Consider the following 27,877-nt stretch of genomic DNA (forward strand, 5'->3'; position numbering starts at 1 on the left):
AATTACATACATCTTGCCAAAATTAAATAATTTACAGCATAATTAAACTAACTACTTTTTTTTCTTCTCTTTCTTCCAGTAAGTGCAATTTCTCTACCTTTAAATACTAACTGAATTGCAGTCACAATCAATTTGGACTCTATTTACATGTTAAGAACGTTGTGTTTTTAACACCTCAAATTTCATACTTTTTCCCTCTTTTTTTTTTTTTTTTTTTTGTATTTTTGCACTTGGAATGGGTTCTAAAATAAGTGAACTCATGGAGTCTGATCCTGCAAACACTTAAGTATGGGAGCAAGCCTACCCAGGCCAACTGCCCTATGGAACTCAACACAGGGAACAACTCCAACCAAGCCACTCATGGGCTTCCAGGCCACATCCAGTGGTCATGGTAGCCACTGGGACTTTCCACTGACTTCCCCAAATCGGGAATTATACCCTAAATATCTGCAGGATTTGGCTCGAAACAACACCACACTCTTGCCTTTTGTTGGGGTCAACACGATCCTCCCCAGCTCCGCCTGTCCCACGGCTGGGAGTGATGCAGGATATGGGATGTGGGATATGGGACGCCCCAGGCTGGGGCCCCTCAGGGGGTTCTGCCCCACTGAAGTGTTTGGAGAAGGAAGTGAGCTCCAGGTGGGAGCGAAGGTGGGGAGCAGCCCCGTGGGGTGACAGCTGGCCCTGGCCATGGAGCAGTGCTGCAGAGCAGTGCCCCAAAGATATTCACAGAGTTGTTCTCTAAGTGCACGGAGGGCTGCGTGTACCCAGCTGCTTACAACTGCTTCTTTGGAAGAATTCCCAATACCTGAATCCTCTTTTACTTTTCCTTTTTTCCCCTTTTTCTTTGTTGCAGAATGGCGCTCTCGCTGTGATTTCGCACAAATCCTAGAACACCAAACCAAACCATCTTCATTGCCCTGTGGGTACGTGTAAGGAATCAACTCCTGGTTCACAGTACATAAGCACTTTTCTGGCCATCAATTAACATCTCTCTTTTTGTTGGTTTTTGCTTCTTTTGGATTGGATTTGTTTTGTTTTGTTCATCACAATCTCAACCGTTCTCTGGCATTGATGTATGATCTCTGGACTGGCAGTACTGCGCCACTGTAGGGATGATCACAATAATGAAAAGAACCAGAACTGTCATCAAACAGATTTCCAAAAAATCATATACACCGGACCATGACACATTAAAGAAATTCTTCTGTTTGAAATATCTGGAATTGGCCTATTCATAATAGCTACTCTTATATTTAAGACAGACAAAGGAATACTGTAGTTGCAAACTCCAAAAGCTTCCCTGAGAACCTTTTTTCCATTGCGCTTTCCACTGGAGATCCAGAACTGCTCTTCAGATTTCTTTCAGAAAATAAAAATAAGCTACTTTATAATACTTCAGAGTTCCCATGCCCAGTGGATATCTGAACACTTCGGGGTTGGGAGGCCCAGCACAGGTTCAGATTTACAGGTAGCTTGCAGCTCCAGCACTTGTAGCAACATAGAACATAACTCATGTGTGAGTAGGTGATCTGGACATACGACCATAGACAACATGAGGGTTTAAGCCAGTCATACACTAGTCTTGGATCAGACAAGACCCTGTTCTTGTAACATTTTAACCCTTGGATCTATTCTGCAAGAACAAGCAACTCATGGAAGATGCCTGCTCTTCACCTGCTACCAAGCCCCACAGCCAACTGGAGAATTTAACCTTCCATCCTGATCTACCTCGTAGTCAAGGTGGAAAAAAATCCCACTTTTCTCAAGAAGGTCCAAAGTTAAGTAAACGAGAACATTGAGTTTGATCAGTTCCATGTCTCAGAAATGGCGTCTTGGTTACATTTTGGTCCTTTTTTTTTTTTTTTCTTTTTTTTCATTCATTAAACAAGTTTTCTAACTTGTAAACCTGAATACTTGGAGGGGAAGTTCCATCTTACAGTCTGTTTACTTGCTGCTCTCCATCCCGCAGCGCTACACCTGGATGCCCTTGACAGCTTGCTTGATGCTCTCCAGCAGGTCCTTGTTCTCCGGGTTCTGGTAGCACTCCTGGTTGGTGTACATGTCTGTCAGTGTGTTCACATAGGCATCAAAGTTCTGCTCACTAATTGGATCCTGCAGCCAAAAAAAAAAAAAATCAAATAAAAGCATTAGTAATGGAGCAGGATGAGGATGAGAGTCTTTGCAAATAAATCACCTGCGTATTTTAGTGCCCAGAGAAGTTGTGGATTCCTAAAAGTGCTCAAGGCCAGGCTTGGAGAAACCTGGTCTAGGGGAAGTTGTCCTTACCCATGGCAGAGGGCATGAAAAGTGTGAGTTTTGAAGTCCCTTCTGACCCAAACCATTCCATGTTTCTCTGTATGTACAGACAGCCAAAGGTCTCCACATCAAAGCCTTTTTGTGTGCAGTGCTGCATCTACAGGAATCTCATCATTGCCCTAATCCCACTGGATCTTAACCAGGTCCTTAATTTTATGCGCTGGCCTTGTGGAGCTATTAACAGCATCAGGTAAAGTGTGTGCAGGCAGCCTGACAGGCTGGAGGCTGAATTAAGGCATGGAAATGAAGGGTTGGAGGACAACAGGACTGCTGAAACATCACGGAGGGAACCAAAGGCAAAGTCAGGTCACCTTGGGCTCACAGCTGCCCAGCCCAGCTCTCTGCTGCAGTACAGCTTCTGCTTTCGAGGGGCATTGCAAGCATCTAACTTGGGCTTAATGGGGGAAAAAAGAGAGGGAGAAGGAGGAAAAAGAACAGGAATAAAATGAGCATAAAAGTCTCATGGGCATCATTTAATTAGAATTGCCTGAAACCTTGAAAAAATATTTGCTGAACAGTTTATTTGACCTTTATGTGTCAAATACTTTACAAAAAAGCTCTCAGTGAGTGGTTTCCTGCCAGTTAGGCAGCTGGGTGAATACTGTCCAAAACTGCTCTGCTGGAGGATGGCTTCTCTCCAACCAGTCTGAATTTAAATACAAACCCCAATGAAAAGGATTCTCAGAAAGAAAAAAAAAAAAAAAAAAAGGATGGAAGAAAAAATAAATCAAAAGCTCATTCCTCTGATCATTGCAATGGTCTTTATGAGTTGTAAGAGGACAGCTTCCTCAACAACACGAGCCCCACCTCCACACACCTGGTTTTGACAACAGTAATTACATTCCTGGGAATAGAGAGAAGGTAATTAATAGCCTTTTGTGGTTTTACTATTTTAATGCAGTCTTTTCATTTCTCAGTAACTCTATGGTAACATGCTGTGGGCTGTTAGACCTTGTTAAATTAAACAAAATACACTCTCTTTAAGAATGCTATTCTTTAGCTGCCAGCTATTCAAAACTGAATTGAAACTACCTGCATTGTAATAGGAGCTCTAAGATCTTTCTGACGTTGAAATCCAATCCCTCCTGATCTCGGCTTGTGCTGTCTTAGCCTAAAAGGCACTGGGTGCCCTTGATAAAGTTTCCCATTTTGTGATAGTGCTCCCAGATGTAATGAGACAGAACAATAGATAAAAAGGGAGATCAGCAGAAAATGACAACAAAAGGGAGATACAATACAAGCTTCAGAGATAAGGGAAAAGTACTGATCTTATAAAGGACACATAGGTGTATGGAAAGAAATTCTCCCACTCTTTAATTGTGAAAAAGCCTTATCATGTATTGGGTTTGGCACAGCTCCCTCGATGATGCTGGATTGGGCTGAGCACTGTCAAAGTTTCTTACCATGTGCGGAAGGCGGATGTTGGCAAGACTTTGGATAAGAGCCTGGCTCAACCCTGAGAGCTCCAGGAACAGGGCTTCGTTTTGCTCCTCTATGATTTTGTTTTCCTCCTCAATGTTCTTCAGGTTCTTCTCCATGGTGGAGATCTGTGGAGCAAGGAGCACGGCAGGGTCACCAACCCTCACCAATGGCACCCACCAACACCCATCGCCCCTGGGCTTGAATGCATGGCCAAGGACACATACCTGGGACTGGAGTTTCACCATGGCTGCTTCCATCTCTGAGTTGGACTCGTTCAGCTCACTGATCTCCTTGTTCAGCTGCTTGATCTCCTCATCATTCTCCAGAACTGCAGGAGGGAAGGTCATGGGCAGTCAACAAATGCTCTTGGGAAAAGCAAAATTGTTGGGCTTTCTGCTGAGCCTATCCTGCTGCACCGTCCTTACCTTGTCTTTTACATCCTTGAAACAGGATGTACCTCTCACCTGCCTTTTTCTTTCTATTTTTTTTATAATTAATATTTTTATTATCACAGGTCAATGATACTTGAACAGGTCAATATGTAAATGCAAAAGCAAAGGACAGCAGAGCAGTTGGAGTCCAACACATCCCCACACCCAGCAAGGTTGATTGTCCTGAACAGTCAGGTCACTCTCTCCGATCCTGAGTTTGGAATGATGCCATTTAAAAAACTAATGCATATCTTGATGAGAAATTACGAGGTCCATAAAATAAAGCAATATTTCTAGAGGAGTGCAGGTATTTATAGGTTCCAAACTATCAAGTTCAATGCTTGAACCTTGTCAAATACCACAGAAAGCTCAGTAATAGCACTGGAAATGCAAAGTGCCATCGCTAACAAAATTCCAGGTCCAGAAATATCTCAGTATTAAAAGCCCTGAATAGGTGGAAATCGCTGAGTGACTGCAAGGGATTTGTAAAAATGCCAGTGAATATATGAAAAAAAGATCTGAATTTCAGCATTACTTCTTTTGCCTTTTTTATTGTTGCTCCCTCAAAATGTGTGACTCAATGAGTGAGACTAGTACCATGCCGGCACAGACACCCAGAATACACGAGGAATGTGTTTTCAGAGTACATGATGTCCTTGAAATCTGTGCCCAGATTTCAGGTTAAACCTCCCCAGTCTAAAAAGAAAAAGATCTGTGGGCCAAACACCCTGACACACCTGCAAGGCAAAGGAGTGAAAAATCTTACCATCGCTGGTCTTGAACTTTGTATTGAGAATTTCATCCCCTGAGAGTTTTCCTTTCTTCCCAGCAAAAGTAGCTCTTGGACACCCTGACAAACTGAAAAACAAGTAAAAATGGGTTTCATAAACTCTCAGTATTTATAGGTGCTTATGTTCCCAACATAAGAACATGTGCCATTTGGTGGAATTCAAGCTGCGAGACAGTTCTCTTAAAAGCTTTTTATGGTACAGAGGAAATTGCTTTATGAATAATGCCACAAAATGCCCCATTTATGAAGCGAGAGCGATTTTCTTTAAGCAAAGATTAAAAACACATTGCTTCCTAAAAGAGGAGGTGTGCTAGGTGAGGAGGGTGAGATGAATCTGGTTGTCTTGGGCACCAAGCTCCTATTTGTGGTGCTCAAATTCTTTTCCAGCATGCAAATAAGGATTTGGATTTGAGGTTAGGAATAAATTCTTCCCTGTGAGGGTGGTGAGGCCAGAGCTGCCTAAGATTGCTGTGGAAGATTGCTGGAAGTATCCAGTGCCAGGTTGGACAGGGCTTGGAGCAATCTGGGATAGTGGAAGGTGTCCCTGCCTGTGGCAGGGGGTAGGAATGAGATGATCTTTAAGGTCCCTTCCAACCCAAACCATTCTGTGATTCTCTGACTATCAAAACAACCACACATTTTCTCCATTCAGTAAACTTCAACCGACTCAACTCAGCATCAAAATCGCCAATTCCTGAGCCTGGCATGAGAAGCCGAACGCCGCTCAAGCAGCATCTTGGGGCAGGTACGTTTCTCCACAGGCAAAACCATCACACTCACACTAACACAAACCCCAGCGTTTACCTTCTGTGAGTGAGGAAGCTCCCGTTGGCGTGGCCAGAACCGTCACAGCCTGGGGTGGGACAGGTGGGACCTTCATTCTTCAAGGACTTCCAGGAGAAGGAGGAGCCGTTGAGCGATCCCTCCTTCTGCCTGCGGGCGGCCAGGGGGCAGCCGGAGGCGCTCCGGTGGGACGCGTACTTGCCACTGATGTGTCCCAGCCCGACACAGCCCGGAACGGGACACCTGGGCACGGGGAATCACCCAAAGTCACGGCAAGGGCAAGGAGCAGAAGGAAGGAATAAAGAAAGGGAGGGAATTATTGGTGAGCAGCAATGAGGAAGCCTGGGAAGAGAGTGTTTGTATTTGGGCCTCGTCTGGAGTTTTATAGGGGAGATGTTTGGTTGATGGAAATAGCAGATGGGATATTAAGAGCTATGAGTGCTCCTTCAAAAGAGCCAAAGGGAATCAAGGACAGTTCTGCAGGAGGGAAGTCTGTGGAGGTCACATCACGTGCAGCAAAAGTAGGTCCCAGTGGTGCCAGAAACCAGGTGTTTGGTGCCTCACTGGGGACAAAAATAGCAGGTTGGGCTGCCAGCAGGGGTTCCTGGTGTACCCCAATACTGACATCACACTGAACCATCCCACACGTACTGCTGGCTCTGCCCTGTGTCACTGCTGATGAGCCCAGGCTCATCTCTTATCACCCTGCCCGCAGAGCAGAGGAGCCCTGTCTGTGCTCTTGGGCACACAGCCCTCCCCAGGAGCCCGTCCCTGAGCCAGGAGCTGTTCAGGCTGTGCACAAAGAGCTGCAGCCCCGTTCCTGCCAGGAGGGCATCCGAGGGGTTACTGAGCCTGCACCCCATCAAACAGGACAAATCACTGAACCACCACTCACCCTGCAGCCACAGCCTGGCCTCACTTGCCTCCTCCTCCTCCTCCTCCTGGTTCACATCCTGCCTCTCTGGGGAGATCAACCCACGCTCTCAAGGGGATAAAGTGGGAATTATCATCAGGGCAGCACAGGAACCCTGCCCTTACCAGACTTCTCCCTCTTTTTGGCCAGTTGAAACACACAGGAACTGTGAGAAGCCTTGTGGAAGCACCAACACAACTTGTGCTACTGCCAAGCACACGAGTGGCTCTCTAAAAGGCTCCTCTTTCCTCCCTCCTCACCTAATGGCATTCTCCCTAAATCCTGCCATCCTACAAGCCCAGTGTATCTATCAGGGTTTCTGCTGTGGTTTGAATTTGTTTTAAAAATGCTTGTCAATTATAAATACAGTTAAAAGTTTATTACTCAAGGGAGGTTACTCAAAAATAGAGGAGGTGGAAGGAGGTAAGAAATGACAAAAATAGTCCCCATGTCCTTAGTTTGGAAGCAATTAGGGACTTTGAGGCTCTCCAGCAAAAGCATTCGCAGAGCTGCTCCTGAAAATCACAAGCTGCGTTTCACCGCAGAAATTATTGCCCTGATTGTTTACATTCCACACAAAAGGGAGATGACAGCAAAAGGGGGGGCCCTACACCCAGCCTTTTCCCAAGATAATTTGAAAAATGCTGATCTCGATTTTAATCAGCTGCAAATGCAGCACAATTCACTTATAATATCCCTGCCAGCAGGATCCTCAGTAAATTCATAACATCATTGCTTTTATATGATCACGAGCAAATTACTGAATCCTCAGGAGGAAAAGGAGAAGGGGGAGAGGGGGGAAGAGCAAGAGAGACAGAGACAAACCCCAGCATTTCGTATGCAGCCATTACAGCCCAACCATTACATATTTTACACCGTTAATTTAACTTTTATTACATTTTCATTGTTAAAAAATAAACCAGAGCCTTATTGTGCAAAACAGCTGTCTTGGACATATTTTAAATTTTTTTTTTAACATTATTATTATTTAATGGGAGCACCAGTAGCGTTTAATCAATTAGACACCTGTGGATGCTTCCACTGTATGGGCTGGGCTGAAGGTTGAGGTGATCTGTTCAATCACATCTGCAGCAAATTACTCGAAGGATGAACAGCACAAACAACAGGGACTAAATGACTTTCTCCTCGGTGATGATGTGCAAAACTCGGCCGGGTTCCAAGTGGAGTTCAGTGCAGACAGAGGAAGGATTTAGAGCCAAAGCTCCTTAAGATAAACCCACACCAGGCACACCTTGCCGTGGGTGGTGGGACAAACACAGCCACGGGCTGGGGGGAGGCACCAGCCAGGGATTGTTGTGCCACGTTGTTTTGCACGTCTCAGAGGAGCTTCTGCTCCTCCTGGCTGTACTGGAAGAGGGGGGGTTGCTGTCTGGGCCATGGGATGTTAGGGAATGCCTCCTTCTCCTGCTGCTGCAGAGACCCTCACATTTCACATTTCACATTTCCTGCACCCATATCCATGGTTCCACCAAGACCTGTCTGGGGGAGGATGGCACCAGCTTTGCAGGAGTCAGAAAATCCAGCCCCATTTGGAGCCTGGAACCTAGAGAATCTATGGATGCCCCACCCCTGGAATTGTCCAAGGCCAGACTGGATGGGATTTTGGGAAATCTGGTCTAGTGGAAGGTGTCCCACCCCATGGCAGAGGACTGGAATGAGGTGAGATTTAAATCCCTTCCAACCCAAACAATTAAATGATTTCTTGCAACTTTATCTTCCCAGTTTGCATCTTTAGGGTGGACTAGGAGAAACCAACCCCCTGGTGAGGATGCTGGTGGGGACCCTCACTCTGCTGTGGGTCACCCCATGTTCCCCACAACAGAACAGCCACATAAAAACTCCTTTTTCCTTGCACTGGGAAGTGATTTCTATGCAGAGAAACCACACTGGGGAAACTGCTCTGTCCTGTCCTGAGTGGGGAAGGCACAAATGAGCAAAACCACAGCTTCCCCAGCCCCACAGGTCATATATTCCTGGAGAAACCATGGAGAGGGGTGACCTCCCACCTGGGGTCTCCAACCACGGTGAGAGCAAAGGTACAGCCAGCAGCTGCACATCGCCAATTTGCTGCCTTTTCATTCTCTGTGTCACTGGTTAATGGCACAGCTTTGCAACACCACCAGCAATTCAGTGTATTTGAGCCAAAAGAGGCTTTTTTTCCTGCAGATTCTCTAGTAGGTTGCTTAATTTTTAATAAACTCTGCAAACTCCTGCTAATTATCACACGGCTCATTTAACTGAGAGGCTTTCCTTCCTGTAGACTGAGGAGGAAGAACAGAGCAGATGGCTCAAATATCATCTTTTTCTGAAAGGTCCTTTCCCCCCAGCAGGCACATCCCAGCTTCCCACAGCCCCTGCAGGGTTCCTCCACCCCTGCTGGGTCCTGCTTTGGCTCAGCCTCTGCTCCAGGCCAAAACCTGGGCGCATGGAGATACCCACCTCTGCTCCTCTGGAGGGCAAGACCTGCCCTGGGAGTGAAATATTTTTTTTTTTAAATCTCCATTTGGAGACAGTCTGCTGAGCCAAAGGGGTTTGGACAGATATGCCAGCACTCATGGGCAACTAGAAACCCTTGGAAGTGGTTGATAATTTTTTCCATGTTTCTTTTTGCCCCCTTCCACCTGCACTTGCTGGGTGAGTGTACAAGGCTTCAGAAAGGATGGAGATGCTCTGAGGTAATAAAAAAAAAAAGTAAAAACAAAAACGATCCTGGAGTCAGTGCTGCCTTTCATGTCCTGTAGCTGTGTAAGGAGATACAGATCCCAGACCCCACATGCTGAGCCTGTGATGTTCAGACTTGCTAAAAGTCAGGACAAATGGATTTCACAGCTCATGAAAACTCCTGAGGTGGACTAAGCAATTTCAAATCTCTATTCCCCACAGGAATAAACCCCCTGGGATGTTTCGAAAACTTCAGCCTGAGGCAGCAGAGAGAGCTTTTTTTCCAGTTCACTTAGAATTTTCTGCCCTGGAAAAGAATATTCAGGGTTGCCAGATCCTGACCCAACTCAGTACTGGGTAGTTTCTACTCCATCAGCCCTTGCCTGCCCATTGCTTCCCAAAACCCTGCAATGTCTGACTTGGCTGTGGGGTTTTACCTTCATTTATAGCACCGCTGTGGTTTTCCAGAAATTACATAAAACACAGCTAGCAGAGAAACTGTTTGTGAACCTACCAATCTACCTTTCACATCTGCAAGAAAAAGACGCCACTACCTCCCCACCACTCAATTTTTCCATCAAATATCAAAACTGCAACACCAAAACACAGCGAAGGATGCTCAAAGCAGCGCGAGCAAGGGCGGATGTGGGGTGGGTGCTGAGTGATCCCCCACATAAATCTGTGTGAGGTGAAGTGGAGGGAGTGACAAGCTCTGCTCAGGAGTTATTCCCAGACTTACTTCATCAGCTCTGGGTCTTCTTTATCATCCTTTGTCGGGGTGATCTTGATCCCACTTTTCTTGGCACGAGGGCAGCCTGACAGACTGTGGTTAAAAAGAGAAGAAAGGCCTGTCTCACTGGCAGAATCTCTGCATTTGCTATTCCCCCACTTCAGTCATCTTTCCCTTGAATTTGGCACAGTGTTTTTGATCTCTCTCGTTTTGCAGCTTCACATCACGAGGAGAAGTCAGAAGGAAAAAAAATAGTAAAAAATTGAGGGAGATGGACAGTAATTAATCGTGTCTAGATAAGAAGATATCTGCTAACAGCCTGCAGTGTTTAATGGAATTGTTGAAACAGAAGGCTCAGATCTGTGCTATTAATGTTCTAAAGTGATAATAGAAGTCATAAATAGGTAGCAATATTAACAGGAACATTGCATCAGCTAAAATCTGACCCTTTGTCTTTTATTCTGTTGAAAGGAGCTTCTAATCAGATTCTGAAAACATCAGAAAAAAAAAAAGAAGTCAGATTAAAGAGATGAAAATAGGCTTCAGTTGTCAGTAACATTAATGTTTTATTCAGAACTTTACAACTCTGCCCACTGCAGGAAAAAAAAAAAAAAAAAAAAGAAAGAGCAAGCAACAGAGAAAGAGAGTAGAGAGAAAATAATTTAAGGGAGATCTTACCTTCTATGTGATGCATAATTTCCTGTTATGTGACCAGAGCCATCACAACCAGGAGTAGGGCACCTGCAGAGGCAAGGGAGGCTCAGATTAGCCTGGGGATGTGAGCAGGGGATCAACACTTTGTGACAGCTCTTCTCAAACAGAAATCTGGGCGCTGTCAGCATGAGCAGGTTTTTCCTTCCTGCCCCTTCCCCCTCTGTAAGGACAAGATTTGGTCTGTAATATCCGTGGTACTGATTTCAATGCACCACTGCATGATGCGACATTGGAGAGGAACATCTCTGGGGTGTTGGGAGCACAGTGAGGAGCTGCTCTCCCATGAGAGGATGCGGGTCCCAGCCTGTGTCCCCACCCTCACGAAGGGGACAGTTCAGAAGCTGATAATAATTAAAATGCCCCTCCAGGACAGTGTTTGTCAAGTTTCGGAAGGCATAAGGAGACATCAAGGGCCATCCAGGGCCAGCAGGATGGACCCAGGATGAGAGCAGAAACCAGAAAAACAGTGGACAGCTCTGGACAGCAGGGCCACCACGGCCACCACCAACAGAAGGCTTTGGCTCAGTTCTGGGTGACTCAGGGAGCATAATCTCAGTGAGGGCAAGTGGGCAGCCCGTGGCAGGAGGGTCTGCGGAGTGCAAAAACACTGGCCAATGCTTCTGATGACAAATGATGGAGAAACAGGAGAAAAAAGGTTAGGTTAGCCCTGGGACCCCTCCTTCCACAACACCGTGGCCAGGGGACAGGGAGTCAGCAGGGGACAGCCTGTGAGGCTCCTTGGGCTGGGGACCCCTGGGTCACCACAGACAGTGCCCCTCAGCTGCTGCCTTACAAAACTGGCACGCCACCAGCTTGCTGCCTGCCCTTTCCTTCTCTGTGTCACTGGCTAATGGCACAGCTTTACAATTCAGTGTATTTGAGCCAAGCCAAAAAGAGGCTTTTTTCCTGCAGATTCTCGAGTAGGTGCATCCGCAGCCGTGAGTTTCCAGGTGAGCATCCAGAGGTCTCCATGGGAGGCTGGAGGTCGCTGCTGTGATCACCCAAAGGTGCACAAACGCTGGAGGTCACTGCTGTGATCACCCAGAGGCTGGAGGTCACTGCTGTGATCACCCAAAGCTGGCAGGGAATGGCCTGAGCTCAGCAGCGCATCATTGATGGTGAGGGATGGAAAGGAGCACAAAGATCTGCTCCCTGTGCTGTAGGTGACATAAAAGTTGTCATGGGGACAAGGGAGAGAGGTGAGCAGTGTTTGCAGAGGATGTGCAGGCCAGCCTGCCAATTAGCCAGGGCTTTTTGAGTCAAGTAATTAAGGCCAGGGGAGGGGGTGTGTCACCATGATATTTTCTGAAAAAGCCCTTCGCCGGGATTTCTTCTCCTGGGAAGCTTCAGCTTCTCCCTGTTTTGCTGCTTTGGAATGTGATTTGGAGATTGTTTATCCAGCATGTGAATTGTTTTAATTTAATAACCAATGGTGGTCCAGCTGTGTGGAGACTCTGAGGAGTCACGGGTTTTTCTTTATCATTCTTGTTAGCCTTCTGATGTATCCTTTCTCTCTTTCTTTTAGTATAGTTTTAGTATACCATTTTTTAATATAATATCATAAAATAATAAATCAGCCTTCTGAGAACGTGGAGTCAAATTCTTGTCTCTCACCTCGTCCTGGGGACCCTCACAAACACCGCAGGGGTGTGCAGAGGAAATGCAGGGTGCTGCTGCATGACCAGGGGCAGATGCTCACTGCTCCTTCTGAGCAAAGCTCAGGGAGCTTTGCAGAGCACCCCTTTCTCCTTGTGGATGGGGTTTTTGGTGTCCCCACTTTCTCCAGCCCTGCTTTTAAACCACCAATGCCTGGTGTGGGTGGCTGGGTGGCGCCTGCAGCAGGGCAGGGTTGGTGTCTCCAGGACACGGCAGGGAAATGATGGTGATGCCCGGGCAGCCCCTGAGCTCAGAGCTCTGTGGAAAGGCAGGATGCTTTCCCTAAAGCTGGACAGGGCTCTGAGCAGCCTGATGTAGCTGAAGATGTCCTTGCTCACTGCAGGGGTTTTGGCCTTTAAGGCCCTTTCCAATCCAAACTATTCTGTGATTCTGCTCTGCTGCTCTGCCCCCCGAGAGCCAGTGGAGCAGTGGTTTCCACAGGTGACTTTCATTTGGCAGCTTGGAAAACAGCTGTTTTTAAAAAGTCTTCCCATTTTGTATAGAAAATACCAAAATTCTCCTCTTTGCAGCAGCTCTGAGGGAGATTTTGGTGTTTGCACATCACTGAATAATCTCATTGGCAAAAAAATATTGGTACCTCACGTTGGGTAAGAGAGCAGGGACATGGCCTGGTCCTAGAGGGGCAACAGGGAGGCTCAGAGCCAGGAAAACATAAGTGCACAGGGTCTGGTGCAGTAAGGGCAGGACACATCCAGCAGGACCTCAATGAGGGTGCAAATTCCTCAACTTGTTTAGAAATTACAGGTTTGGGAGATGACTGGGATATTTCCCAGCTCTACACTGTTACAGTGAAAAGCAAAACAATTTCTCTGTTGTTTTAGCTTCAGGGTGGGAGGAAATTATGAAAACACTAACACCAAACTCTTTCTTCCTTTCAGGATTTTTAAAGAGGAGAGAGAAGTAATTTGATTTTTATTTTTAATTATCTGGAGACAAATCATACCAACAGAGACCTTTTATTGCATGTTCCAGCCTGGAGCTATTTTTTTTATATCAGGGATATTAACCCCTAAAATAGAATTTATAATAGAAACACTGACATGGTCTTATCTGGAGTTCTGAAAAGCTGTGACTGTGCAATCTGTAATATCTCAAAATCCCTTCCTCCCTCCTTTGCTCCCATCCTCACCAGGACATAGGGAAAAAAAAGTGTTATTTGAGGAAATAATATTAACAAGCTTTTTTTGGGGGCCAGAAGTATCCTTTTTTACGCAGTATTTTGATAAAAAGCACTGACATTGATGCTAGAGGGGAACACAGCAAGGCTGGACATGATGCTCAGTCCCAGGGATGAGCCTTTTGCTTTTTGTCTGGCCCTTCCTGGGAATGGCCACTGCTCCTGAGAGCTTTTGATATCTTTAACGCTAATTGTCTGATCACTTGGCTGTTCTTTCAAACTGTTGGAGAAACACCAGATCAGCAGAGCTCTTTGAAGAGCTCCTTTCAGAATGTGTATGGTCTATAGTGTGTGATTAAGTGTACTTAGCACTAATCACAGCCGTCCTTGCCATCCACCAGCAAATTCTATTAATATCAGCTAATCCTGCCACTTTGTCCACCTCTGTGATAAGGAGCAGGTGGTTAACTAACACCTTTCCTGGCACCAGCTCCACACTGGTGGTGGGGCACAGAGAAGTCCAGGAGCCACCACAGAGGGATTTGGGACTTTTCCAATGGCCTTAGAGACCAGTGGGAATAGCACTGGCTCAGCTCCAGAAACCCCTGATGGCACACAGGGCACAGCACTCTTGGGTTTTTTCATGATGACCCTGTGCAATGTAAAGTCTTTCATGAGGTTTTACTCTCAGTGGAGGCTCCTCAGTTAGGTCAGGGTCTAAATGGTCCAAAAACTGAATTCAGCAAGGCTGGGAACTCAGAGGAGACTCAGCCTGCAAGGATAGGGTGGGCCCATGAAAGAGATGATGAAAAAATTCTCAATGGACTTTACACCAGAGATGCAGATTGGGTGGAGAGGGTTGGGGTCTCCCCAGTGTTCCCAACCAAACACAATTTCACCTTCCTTTAGGGAAGGCACCCTAAGAGAGCGTTTGGGAAACCCACCTGGGAAGAATAAGCTCCTACTGAAAAGGAGGAGTTTGGAGAAGACAGCAAAGCTGAATATGGGATTCAGAGGAAGATACCTGAATGAAAATGTCAAAACCAGGTTCCTCCCTTCAGAAACATCAATGGGAATGGGAAGTTTGGGTTTCTGTGAGCCCTTGACCACTGGCTCAGGATCTGACCTCACCAAGCATTTGGTTACTCCTTCTTTCATTCCCTCACAAATCATGGAAATGAAGAGGAACCTCTCTCACTACATCCCAAACAGCCCCTAAAATGTAGCATAAAAATAGCATCCCAGGTTCTCCAAAAGAGTTGGCTTTGATTGTGCTGGCAGTGAGCTCCCAGCCATGTCTATACCCAAAAATAAATCCAGGCTCTGCATTATTTGAGATGGACAAAAATATGAAATGAAATGGGTTCTGGCCCAAACTAGGCAACAAGAGCTTGGGAAAAGATGCCAAGTGAAAAGGAAAATAACATGTCTACAATGCCCAGAGGAAACCTGCCAGGCATCCAGGTTATTTCCAATCATTGCCATGAGCCCCCTCCCCAAAATTATCCTTCCTCCATGCCATTGCCTCTTCAGCGCAGCAGCTGGAAGCTGGACTCCACCAGAGATCCTTGCAGGCAGGTTTTGATCAGCTCTTTGAAAGGAGAAGGGAGGGGATGGAAAAGCAAAAGCAGAGCAAGAGGTGTGGGGGCAGGAAGGGAGAAGAGAGAAAAAAAGGGTGGAAATAAAGAAAAAAAAGGAGTTCCAAGTTGAGCGCAAACATACTTGAGGTCAGCAGAGTGGGCAGCCATGAGGTTTCTGAGGCTCTTGTCAGCAAGAGGACAACCAGAAAGGCTGAAAGAGAAGAGATGGAATATCTGGATAAGCAAAAAAAAAAAAAAAAAAAAAAAAAAAAAAAAAAAAAAAAAAAAAGAAATAAGAAATAAGAAAAAGGAAAAAGAAAAAGGGTTGGAAAGGGTTGGGGCATGGGGAGGGAGAGGGGCAACAGAAGGGGGGAGGAAACAGAACCAAACTATCCATATGGTCACAAACTATACCAAAAGAAAATAAAAGTTGTTTTTAAAGTTCAAACCACGTAGAAAATGTCGACCCACCTGCGGTGAGAGGCATAGTTCCCCGTTATGTGTCCACTGCCATCACAGCCTGGGGTTGGGCAACTGGGCAACAACAACAACAAAGAGCATAAGTGTGGGAAAGGAAGGGATTCCCCAGGATCCACGGGTGGGCAGAGCCAGCAGAGCCCCCTCAGGGTCTGTCTGGGGTGTCTCGGTCCAGCCCTGCTGCCAGACCCTGACACCAGCCCCATCCATCAGATCTTGGTGTGTGTTTCTGTGTTTGCATGGATATAAACCAGCTGTTCCCCTTCCAGCTCCCCTTCCTCCCTTTTTCCTTCTAAAAGATCATAAGGATCCTAAAAACAATTAGGAAAAAAAAAAAAGAGAGAAAAATGTGGCAAAGGCAAAGAAAGTGTTTAAAACCCTTAGTTGATGGGAGAGCTTGGTGGCAGTGGGGGACTGGCACAACCTGATGGGTGGCACAGCCTGACAGATGTGGCCACCCCTGGCTGCTGCTGCCAGGTTGGATCATTCCTGCCACGCTGAAGCTCTGGCTGCAGAAATCATCTTGCTCAGATTTCAGATAAGGTGCTTCAGATTGCTGAAATGATCCCTTTTTTTTCTCCCAACCCTTAAAGCTGCAAAGAAAAGCTTGCAATCACTGTTTGCTGCTGAAAGGGAATGACAGTGAGCTCTGGCTGTGCCTGGGGGTGATGGGCAGATACAGGTGAGGGGCACCTGCCCGGAAATGGCACAAGAGCTGCACCCAGACGCAGAGCATCAGACACAGCAGGCCAGTCTGCTCCTGAGTTAACTACAGCTAATTCATTACAGCCCCTGGGCCAGAGAGGAACAAGGATATTAAATGGAGAGGGAAGGCTCAGGGCTGCCCATGACACCATTTATTTATTCCAGGGCTTTTTCCGTTCAGGAAATTTCTCTATCATCACAATAAAATTAAAGCACAGGAGGACTTCAGGGCTCTAGTTCAGAAACTGCAGTTCACATCACTGGTGGGCTTTAAAAAACCCTTTAGAGCTTTGTGTAGGGCAGCTGATCTGAGCTTTGCTCATTTAGGGAAGGTGCTGCTGCTGCTCTGCCCCCACAGATCTCCTCCCTGCCTGGCTGCAGATAACGAGTGGGTTGGATGAGATCAGCAAAATGGTGCCCACCAACTCCCTGTGAGATGTGTGGGAGGGTCAGATGCACAGGAAAGAGGCCAGGAACAGCTGGGATGCCTGGGAGGGGAAATCTCCCCATCACAACCTCCAGGCTGATCCTGACGCGCTGTTAAACCAGAGCCAGGTCCAAGCTGCCACGTTTGGCTCAAACCCTTAAACATTAACCATTCCTGTGGGTGTTGGCGTGGATGCAGAGCCATGCTCCATCCAATAGGGCAGGTCTGGGTCTGTGCTTCCACCCACACTATGGACGGACAGATGTGAGCTGGGTCAAGGTCTCTCTCCAATGCAAAATGCAACACAACAGCAAACGTGCTGCAGCCTCAGGTCACATTTTGTGTTCCTGCAGTTTCACAGTGCTGGGACCCCTTGCACTAAGCCAACAAATCCCGTCTTCTCAATGAGACATCTTGTGTTCAACACCCTCTTCAAGAAGGTGTTGAGTTCCTTTGGGTGCTCCACAACATCAGCCAGTGTCCCAAAACAGGGGATTAGGACATTGGGTAGGTGCCATCACCATGCCAGAAACACTCTAACAGGAAAATAACAGGAAAACCTGAAAAGATTTTCCCATTTTCCCACAACCTGTCCATGAATCCAGAGCACAAAGCTCTCAGGTTCCCTTCATCACTGCAAAGTAATGTAGGAACATATTTCTCCTCATTGATCAGCAGTTGTAGGAGGATGAGTAAGATCAATCACAGTAGGAAAGGGAGCTACAGTTCTTATTTCTATAATGTATTTTCTAATTTTGTTTCCAACCATCCTGGCTAAGCACATATTAATAGATTTTGGAGGAAGAGACAAGAAGGCAGGACTTACGTGAGCAGCTCTTTCTTGATGTCCTTGGAGAGGAATTTCAGCTTGAAGTTGGTTAAAGTAACTTCACCTGGGTATTTTCTCTCTTCAAAGTTCTCCTCTGACACTTCTTGCTCATCAGCTTCCGAGGAGGCAAAAGAGTGAGCAGCAGGCTCTGACTGCAAGGAAAGGGGCAGAGTTGTGCTGTGGTCATTGCTGCTGAGCTGTGGTGGGAAAGGATCCCAAGTTCATCAAAGCTAAGGGTTAGTGCAGCATTGCCAGCACACCTGAGCCCCCTGCAAGTACCTCACAGCACCCAGCCTAAATCCAAGAGCCTGTAATTTCCTGGGGTTTTAGGAGAGTTGTGTAAACCACGTCTGTAAAGGGATTTACACGTGGTTTTCTCAAGGTCTTGGAGGAATGAAGATCAGTACAGCCCCCTCACACTCTTCCTCAGCAGCCTCCCCGTGGGCAGAGTGGCAGGTGATGCTCTCAGAGCAGAACCCCCACCCCATCTGGGGGTCATGGCTGGATTCCCCACCTGCAGGATTAATGTCAGTGCCATGCAGGGCTGTAGCTGCTAATGGCAGATATAAATCATCCTGAAAAACATCACCAGGAGCAGCACTGCTGCAATGGGCTGACATGATTTACAATGAAGAAAACACTGCAGACCCAGGTTCTTCCTTTGCAAGGGCATCCCAACAGATCCAAAAGCAAGATCCTGCCTGGTTGATATCTGATAGCACTGACAAATTCAGGAATATTTCTTTCCTTGGCTCAACGGACAAACTGGGGCTTCTGGGCAAAACAGGACAACTGTGCAGGCAAACAGGGCATTCAGTGTCCCCTGGGCTGTTATTCAAGCATGAAGAGGCACTGCTCACCTCCTCTGGCTCCTCCTCCCGCTGGCGGTTTGGTTTCGTGTAGTCAATGGGCCCATCCCATTCGTCCTGGCGGGAGGCCTGGCTGGACTGGGGGGAGGTCATGGTGCTGCTCGTGGCACTGGTGCTGTTTTGGCGCTGGGACACATCTGGGGACTTCATGCTGGGACTACTGCTGCAGCTGCTGCTGCTGGGGAAGGTGCTCTCCCGCTTGCGGTGCTTGTTCATACTCAAGTCCAGAGTCCCATTTTCATCCACCTCAATGTCCATGGACTGGAAGGTTGGAAACACAACCAATGTTAGCAGCTGACAGAAGCTGAAGATCCCATGGGGATCTTGCCCCTGTTTGTCTTTTGCAGTGCAGTGGGCAGGTATTCATGTCCCATCCTCTCCAGAGTCAGGTAGGAGAAACTGAATAAATATTTCAGGAACATGTCATGCAAAGGCACCCCTCTACTAGAATGGGTTGGAGAGGACCTTAAAGCTCAATTCATTCCAACCTCCCTGCCATGAACAGGAACAACTTCCACTATCCCAGGTTGCTCCAAGTCCCATCCAACCAACCAAACCTTGGCCTTTTGACTCAGCTGATTGAACACAGGCATCTAGTGGTTGAGAGTGCTTTGTGTGTTTTTCTGTAAAACAGCTGGAGATCAGACTGGACACAACTGGGGAACTTCAAATGGCATCAGATACAGATCAGGGAATGACTGAAACCAGCTCTGAGAATCATGGAATTACAGAATTGTTTGGGTAGGAAAAGCTCTTAGAGACCATCAAGTCCAAACATTCACCCAGCACTGCCAAACCCACCACTAAATCATGTCCCCAAGTGCCACATCCACATGTCCTTTAAATCCCTCCAGGGATGGTGACTCCACCACTGCCCTGGACAGCCAGGGCTCGGCCATCATAAATCATAAATATTTCGTAATATCCAGCCTCAGCCCAAGACCCGGAATTGATGCTCATCTCACATGGGAAATTTCAACCACGGGGCACCTCCACATAACTCAAAAAGCCAAGATTCCCTTCTCCAAATGCAAAGTGAGGAGCCAAAAGTGTGATTTTGGGTGAATGCCTGCATTGCCTCTACATTTAAAAAAACAAACTTAAAGGAAGGGTAAACCAAGGTGCCTCTCCCATCCTGAATTCCAAGTTTGGCCCCTGGGCAGTGGCTCCTGGCCACATTCACCCACCTTGCCAGGGGCCTCTTGCTGCTTGGTGCTGAGATTCTCAGGCATCTCCCAGCAGCGGGTGGAGAGGTTGAGGATGGCGGTGGCCGCCATGTGCGCAGCCTCAGCGTCGTGGGAGTAGTCGAAGCCTGTGGAGGAAGATGAAGTGCTCTTCACGTAACTGCTGGAGGGGCTGTGGCTGGGGGAAGAGGCCTTTGGAAAAGGTTTGGCTGGAATAAAAAAGAGAAGGAACAACACAAGGCTAATGTATAAGCGGCACGAGCAGCAGGGGAAGGTTAAGTCAGTGTGACACGGTTAATGTATGCACAGTTCCTGGGGTTATTCCCAATCCAGGGGCTGGTTTGTTGCCTGGGACGTGCAACAGGAGCAGTGCTGGCTGCAGCTCGTGCTTGGTGTGAAAGGTTAATTCATTAACTGACTCTGCCATAAATACCCAAAACACAAGTGCTTTTCTTCATTAGAGCTGCTCCTCGATGGAAGCAGTTAAAGGAGAAAGCTTAGAGAAGCTTCGTGACTCATTTTTTATTGTTCTCTCTCTGTCCATAACTTATCTGCAGGGCTGCCTTGCAGGGAGATTTCTAGTACTGTGTTTGAAAATTTTAAATTTATAAAATTACATTAATAGAAAACACATGGTCATAAAATATGAGCTTCCAAGGATGACACTGGTGAAATATGGATTTTCTGACAGCTGACATATCATTTAAATATGCCAGAGTAACAGGATTTATTGCACAGCTGCACATAGCCACGCTGCTGCTCTGCTCCTGTGTGTCACAGCAGCAGCAACCAGCCTGGAGATGCAATTTCTCTTCATAATCTTTGAAATGAAAATATTTCTCAGGGTGGACTCACAATAAAACTTTCCCTAATAATAACAACTAATAATTCCCTATTAATAAAACTTGAAGCTGATCCTATTTAGGGGCCCTCAGTAGTTTCACTGGGTGCAAACAGGAGATCATCTGATTTAGAACAGCCACAGGACTGTATTCTGAATCAATTATCAAAATCTTCAAATTCTTAATTTATTCCACCTTGCTCTTTTTGGGGGAAACCATCCCCACTTTAGTGGGAGGCTCACCCAGGGAAGACTCAGAAGCTTTGGCCTGATCATGGCAAAACAAAGCCAACCTCAGCTGATGCAGCCACGGAGCAAAGTGATTTCATTATTCCCATTACAAACTTGTAATATAAGACACTATAAAATACTAATCTTCCCCAGCCCTGCTTTCTTCCTCGTTGCGCGCGTATATAATGCATATTGACATTAATGGGAGTTACGCACACACATGCGGGGGAATATAAATCCCTCTGGATGAAGATCTCTTTAAAATAAGTTCTCAGTGAAAGGAGCAGATTTCCCTGCTATGATTGGCAATCATATTCATCCTGTCGCTTTGATTAACTCATTGGAGGCTTGCCCACATGCTTATTCTTGTGTCTGGCTGCTTGTTTTCCTGTCCGGTTTAATCCACGTCTTCGAGGCGGGGTGCGAGTATTTGCCAACCCAACCTGACAATATCCAGGATCGGGAGATGCCAATTTCAATTTCACACCCTAGGCTCAGCGATGCTTTTCCATTTCATAAGTATTTCTAGCACTAATAGACTCGCAATCAGCAAATTAGTGAAATAAGCGATGAGAAAAAATAGAAAGGATTATCCTAGTGGGTCTGCTGGAATTATTTTTGTCAGTACAATTACCCTGAAAATTCTTTGCTAATATTGCAAATAACACAATCTATTCAGCGAGAGAATCACTTGTACTGGGAAACAAATTACTTTTCCATCAGCCCTAACCCAGGATGACAGTGGCAGTTGTGCTCTCTGGCCTCCATCCAATTTCATTGTCTGATCCTGTACAGATTTAGTACTGTAATAAAGAGCGCTCCCATTGTAGTGCAACAACCGGGATGCTTTCAAGTACGAGCACTTTTTAGAGAGCAGCTGCATCAGGATTAAACAGGATTGTGGAAGTGGGATTAGCCAGACAGAAAGCCCTCTTGAGGCCACTGACTTCTACAAAATGGGCTCCTAAATATTTTCTTTTTCCCCTCAAAAAAATGTCTTGAGGTGCACAGTTCATCTCAAGTACCACATTTGCAAGGGCTGTGTCCCCATGCAGTGTCCCTCCTGCCTTTGGCAGCCCTACCCGTCAGGGTTTATTCAGCCATTTAATTTTCACTCAGAGTTATAGCCAGTGCAAAGTCCTCAGAACAGAGCAGAGGTGGGTGGCTACGATAGGAATGAGCTGGAAGATAGAGGTGGGTGATCGATAGGTAGAGCTGGAGAGCAGAGCACGGCAGGGAAGACAAATGGGGGGAGTGGGTCATATATAAGATGGAAGAGAAGAAAACTGTAATCCATTTAGCTAGATGAGGAAAGCCAGATCAATAGATATGAGCTGCAAAGCAATGGGGACCAACTGAGGACAACTGTGCAACTTATCCTACCTCGAGACATCACTCAGATTAATGTTCCCACCACAGTTCTTCCCAAAGCCAAAGAGAGTCTCTTCCAAACAAAGCTTTCCCAGCAGCCATGGACTCCCCTCACCGTCAAGGTGCCCACCTTGGGACCCACCTCACCCTCCCCATCCCAGGAGGGTCCAGCAGCTCAGCCCCCAAGAGTCTCCCATCACCCCAAACCACAATCCCAAGAGCCTCACAATAGGCTGAGAAAGGCAGAAAATGCAAAAACTGAGTCCATCCCTGCTCCCAACTTACATTTAAAGGCTTTAGGTGAGGTTTCGCTAGTCTGAATCTTTGGGGCAAGCATGCGTTTGCCAAAAACCTGAGCATCAAAACTTGCATAATCGAAGGTGACCTTGGAGTACTTCTCCAGCTCCTTGGCCAAGTTGGCCCGGGGCGTTGCTGGGACCATGTTGGGCCTGTAGCTTCCATACTGAGGGATCTCCAGTTGCTTCACAAAGCACATAGGCCTAAGGATGAAACAACAAACAGCAATTATTTCTCTTTACCTTGACAAGGTGACTGTTGACAGGGGACCAGACACAATGGGGGCACAGCTGCACCTTGTTCCTAAAGGCTTCCTGGGGACGAGGAGGCAGTGACAGCCCTTTTGCTCTCCCTCAGCAAATCTACATCTGATTTGGATGTCTCAGACTCCAGTTTCATTTTTTCTATCCTTTGTTACCTTCATTGTTTTTTCCCTCTTTTTAAGCCAAACATCGAATTGTCAACCTCATCCAGCACAATGCTCTTGCAGGCTGTCATGGTGTGGCAGCATATTTTCCAGAAGAGAGCAAACTTGGGCAATAACTCCTTCATGGGAGCCATGACACAGGGTGGCACACAAAGGCACGAGGACCCCAGTTCAGCTCAGGTCCATGCTGCAGGTTCACTGTAGAGGCACCAGGGCCTCTGCCCAGCCTCAGTCCCTCCTGGAGACCCGCTGCTACGGGGCTGCCTATCATGAATCAATTTGTCTTGCATATAAATTGTATATAAATGGCCTATTGTTATTCTCCTTCCCGTGACCTCTTTCCACCAGAGAGTCCTCGGAGCAGGAGCTCCTTGGAGCGTGGACCGTCCTCGTGATGCGCTCAGAGCGCTCTGTGCGGGCTCCGCTGCAAATAAATAAGTAATCGCTCTAAATGGCCTTTCCAAAGTAGCGAGAGCTGGAGCACCAGGGTGCTCAGCAGTCCTGGGGAGCAAATAAATAAATGAATCAGAGCTCGTTGCCTTTGTGGGAGGGCTACTCGGGGCTCGCACCGCGGTTTTTATCCCGCTCTTGTTGCAAAATAACCAACCATATTCTAATCCATCTGTAGCCTCGTGAATCACATCAGCTACGGAAGCCAGCATCTATCAGGGACATCCTTAATGGGAGACAGCCCTTTCTCTTGGGAAGAGAGAGATGGGCAAAGTATCAAAATTAATGTGACTGGTTTGGAAACGAGCAGCAGGTTCCTCTCCTCTGAAAACTGCAGGCTAAGGAAGAAAAGCAGGTGGACTTGAATGCACAACTGCCATGGAGTGATTTGTGTGTAGTCTAAATCTCCTCCTTCTTCTCCTCCCCCCTCCCCAAGCCCACCCTTCTTATAATGCTGATATAATAACCAGCCCTGGCTGGCAGTTTGTGCTGTGGAGCAATCGGCACAAGTGCCTTCTGCTGCACTGCTAAAACCCTTTGGCCTGTAGCCTCAGCATTAATTGATGCTACAGAAGCAATTCATTGTCCTCAATGCTCTCCCTGGGATCATCAATTAAATATCTCCCCACCTTGGCGAGACCTATGATCATAATGACAGAACTCAGCAGTATCAAAATACAGCTGGAGCCATGGCTGCTGTTCCTGGGAGTGTGGCGGGGCAGGGAGAGCTGGGGCAGGGTGGGGACACGGAGCTGAGCCTTCCTGTCCCCCTTACCTGAGTATCCGGTCAGAATTGGAGCTGGTCTTCGCAGGATCACCAGACTGGGTTTGTTGCTTTTCATGTGATTTGGCTAATTTCTCAGCAGCAGCAATGGGGCACCCAGATAAACTGTGGGAGTTGGTTGGGGTTGTTTTTTTTGGTTTGTTTTTTTTTGAAGGAGAAGAAAAAGAGAGAAAGAAACCAAGCATGAAGAATGAGCACAGAAACCTTCATTTCACGGACCCAGAACTATACTAAGCCTGTGAGAAAAGTATTTGCTTCTTCCACACTGAGCAAGTTCAATAAAAAGACAAATTCACCTTGCACCTCATCAACACAGAATCATTAAATGATATAGAATGGTTTGGGATGGAAAGGACCTTAAAGCTCAATTCATTCCAACCCCCTGCCATGGGCAGAGACACCTCCCACTATCCCAGGTTGCTCCAAGCCCCATCCAACCTAGCCCTGAACACTTCCAGGGAAGCAACAACCTGTGCCAGGGCCTCACCACTCTCATAGGGAAGAATTTCTTCAATCTACCCCTGTCCTGTGTCGTTTTGAAGCCATTCCCCCACCCTGTCAGCCCGTGGCTGTGACAGAAGAAGCCAAAGCCGGTACCTCCTGTGCGTGTTGCGGTTGCTGTTGACGTGACCCTGTCCTGTGCACCCGGGCGTGGGGCATTTCAACACGTTCTCGTGCATCGCCAGGACTTGGGAGCAAGAAGGGGAAGGGGAGAAGGGAAGGGAAAGAAAAACAACTTAATAAAAATCAGAGAGGAAGAAAAGAAAAAGAGAAAATCATCAAGCCTTGTACGCTGGTTTCCTAGAAATCAGGGAATGTGAAATGCTGTAATTAGAGTTTGCAGTGGAAAAAAGAAAATATTTGCAAGGCAGCAGAGCCCAGGTCAGCACTAGGTTAGCATCTCTGCAAACAGCCTGGGCTTTCTCCCCATTTTCTGATTGCAATCCAGTTTCCCCCACCCAGCCCCTCCTCCCCACACCCGTTTTGGAACCAAGTCTCCAGTTTCAGGTAGTTTTAAATGATTGAAGTTGTAGCTCTGCTTTTATCCTTAGGACTAGTCTTTGTTTCATTTTTTTTTTTAATTTTTAATCTTCAGGATTATTGCTTCCTGCAGCGCTGACCTTAAAAGTAAAGAAAATAATTTGATCTGCAAGCTTTTGTAAAGCCCACAGCTTGTGTTAGTTATTTATTAATATTTTTGCTTGCATTCCAGCCTATGAAGATAACTGTCCTTTCTCCTTGTTTCTTCCAGTTCTGTGTTTATGTCAGGTCTGCAACCTTTGAAATTACTGATAAGGAAGGGTTCCTCTTTCTTTTGGTCTATTATGCCATTATCATAAACATACAACATTGATTTTTATGTATCTATACAGGGAAAGCTATTTAGGATGCTGGTAGAGAGGTGGAAATACAATCTCTCTCTCTGTGCATATGTATATACAAAAATCTGTTATGAGGATGATAAATATTTTCTGTAGAATAGGTGAATCTTGGTATAGCCCTTAGGAAATTCTTAAGAGATTAGGGCATAGGAGATTCAGCACATCCTGAATCACTCATCACTTCTCTTCTTTCTTGCATGGCAACATATTTGCACATCAAGGTAGAATAATATCCCTTTTTTCCCATCATGATGTCCCAGGTGGGGAAAAATATGCAACTTCCAGTGTAAAGATGGGCACTGCTTAACACACCTCTGGAGATGGGCAAACGTTTTTAAAGCCCCTCTTTGATTTTCAGAGAAGGGATCTCATTCTCCACAGGATGGTGCTAAAAATCCTTTAAGAAGGATGGGACTTCCAAGTAAATCCCCATCATGTTTCCTGTGATTAGCGATAACACTTTGGTGGATAACAGCATCCAGGATCACCTTGGAAAAGCACCATCCCACACCAAAAACTCCTGTTATACTCCAAGGAATAACATCAGACTTGATGTCGTAAAGTTCATATCGTTTGAGAAATTCCCCCAAGAAAATTGGGCTCCAGAGCAATTGAAGCAGCCCCTGGTATGGCACCATGTACTCACTCTCAGGGGGGATCCTGTCTTTGTGCGGACAGCCAGAGAGGCTGCGGTGGTGCGGGTAAAGTCCCGTGACGTGTCCAGTCCCATCGCAGCCAGGGGTTGGACATTTGATTTCTCTCTTCTCAGGTCTTGAAGGATCTAAGGATTGTGGGGAAAGGGCAGAGGGAAGGAGGTTAGTGGATTTGGAGGGGAAGAAGTGGAAAGTGCTGAGGATGCTTCTCACTGCCTTTACAGTCAAGCAGGGGGAAACCTTTGGGTTTGGAGGTTTGTTCCCTGTAGTTGGAAGTATCACACTAGAAGTTTCAAAAATTGAAATCGGCAAAGTGATTTTAGGAGCTGACACAGCTCACAGCATGGAGACACTCACAGTGACTGAGCAGGCAGCCTGGCTCAGAGCTAGGGGATGCTGAAGTCCCTGCTCTCATGTTTCTGTGGCCAGACTCCTACCACTACTTTAAAACCCACTTGGATTTTAAATCAGCCTTCGGCTCAGGCTGAAATTTTCAAGGTTAACTGACAATTTAGCCAAGCAATTCCTCTACTCAGAGGGAGGAACCCTTGTGACAGTGTAGAGGACACCATCATTTTCTGCATTCACTGTTGAACTCAAGGATGTCCCCATCCCTTTGGACATTGAGGATTTGTGGTTGAATTCCCCCTGTGGTCTGTGAACTCCCCCCACATCAGCCTAATGATCCGTGCTGAGCAGACAGCTTCAGCTCTTCCACCAGGGATGGGAAGGAGAGAGATACACAAAGGTGTGTCCCGTACCTTTGCCGTAGTAGCTTTTCCGGATGCTGTCCAGAGGTTTGTTCTGTTTGTCCTCCACCTGGAAGTGCTTCACGTGCTCTCCTGGCAGCCGGCTGGGCTCCCGCACGATTTTCACCTGCTCGGCTTTCAGGGCAATGGCTTGTTCCAGCAGCCCCAGGTTGCCCCTGGTCATCATGTCGTACATCTCCGACTCATCGGTCACGGCTGATTTCTGGGAGCGGGCGTCGTCGTCCTTGTCGTCATCCGAGCGCACCTCCACGATGACCGAGTACTCGGGCTTGGGGCTGAACTGCCCTTCACAGTGGCTTTTCTGGGGGTCCTGAGAAGTGTGAGGAGCTTCCTCGCAGATCACTTCAGGAGCCATCTCCTCCTCCTCTTCCTCCTCCTCTTCTTCCTCTTCCTCCTCCTCCTCATCATCCTCTTCCTCCTCTTCCTCCTCCTCGTCATCCTCCTCATCATCATCCTCCTCATCCTCTTCTTCTGCTTCAGCCTTTTCCAGTTTGCAGGACTCCTCTCTGTTCGTGTCGTCGCGTGGCTCCGGACACAACTCGCTGCTGCGCTCGCTGGTGACCTCGATGACCTCCTCAGCGTCCTCCGTCTGGATGATGATCTCCTTGTCGCACTCCTCCTCCACCAACTCCTCTCCTGCATCCTCATGGACCAAATGCACAACGTTGGATGCTGGCTTGGGGCCCTGCAGCTCCGCTTCAGGCAGCTGCCCTTCGATGGCGAGGGTTTCCTCTGCTATTTGGCCTAAGTTTAGGAGGGAGTTGGCGATTATTTCTTGGTAGCTGCTGTAGTTGGCCTTGCTGGGCCCAGATGTACTTGTTGCTGTGTTTTGTCCGTAGTGGGTTGATTTTGCTGGGCTTCTCTCTGAAGGGGGGAAGGAAGGAATAGAAAGAAGAAGGGGGAAAAGAAAGAAAATATGGAAAAGAACCAAAAAAAGAGTGGGGAAATGAGAAAAGGAGGAAAAGGAGAAAGGAGTAAAGGAGAAAAGGAGGGTGAAGAGAAAAGAAGAGGGAATAAAAAAA

The 27,877-nt window shown here is 46.9% G+C and overlaps 1 protein-coding gene across 2 annotated transcripts in view; it reads right to left on the reverse strand.

Moving 5' to 3' along the window:
- Positions 1-235: 235 nt before the first annotated feature.
- MYT1 (myelin transcription factor 1) overlaps positions 236-27,877 on the reverse strand; it is a 59,209-nt gene continuing 31,567 nt past the window's right edge. For both annotated transcript variants that reach the window (XM_058036358.1, XM_058036359.1), the window contains exons 7-23: positions 26,847-27,719; positions 26,079-26,213; positions 24,648-24,738; positions 24,042-24,155; positions 22,378-22,592; positions 19,653-19,858; positions 18,457-18,726; positions 17,594-17,748; positions 15,630-15,692; positions 15,301-15,369; positions 10,749-10,811; positions 10,080-10,163; positions 5,767-5,988; positions 4,939-5,030; positions 3,966-4,069; positions 3,723-3,866; positions 236-2,115 (exon numbers count right to left, since the gene is read on the reverse strand). In XM_058036358.1, the coding sequence (XP_057892341.1) occupies positions 1,975-2,115; positions 3,723-3,866; positions 3,966-4,069; positions 4,939-5,030; positions 5,767-5,988; positions 10,080-10,163; positions 10,749-10,811; positions 15,301-15,369; positions 15,630-15,692; positions 17,594-17,748; positions 18,457-18,726; positions 19,653-19,858; positions 22,378-22,592; positions 24,042-24,155; positions 24,648-24,738; positions 26,079-26,213; positions 26,847-27,719 (3,041 nt within the window). In that variant the 3' untranslated portion in view covers positions 236-1,974. The remainder of the gene's footprint in view (positions 2,116-3,722; positions 3,867-3,965; positions 4,070-4,938; positions 5,031-5,766; positions 5,989-10,079; positions 10,164-10,748; positions 10,812-15,300; positions 15,370-15,629; positions 15,693-17,593; positions 17,749-18,456; positions 18,727-19,652; positions 19,859-22,377; positions 22,593-24,041; positions 24,156-24,647; positions 24,739-26,078; positions 26,214-26,846; positions 27,720-27,877) is intronic.

Source organism: Melospiza georgiana, chromosome 17, assembly GCF_028018845.1.
Source record: "Melospiza georgiana isolate bMelGeo1 chromosome 17, bMelGeo1.pri, whole genome shotgun sequence".
NCBI lineage: Eukaryota > Metazoa > Chordata > Aves > Passeriformes > Passerellidae > Melospiza > Melospiza georgiana.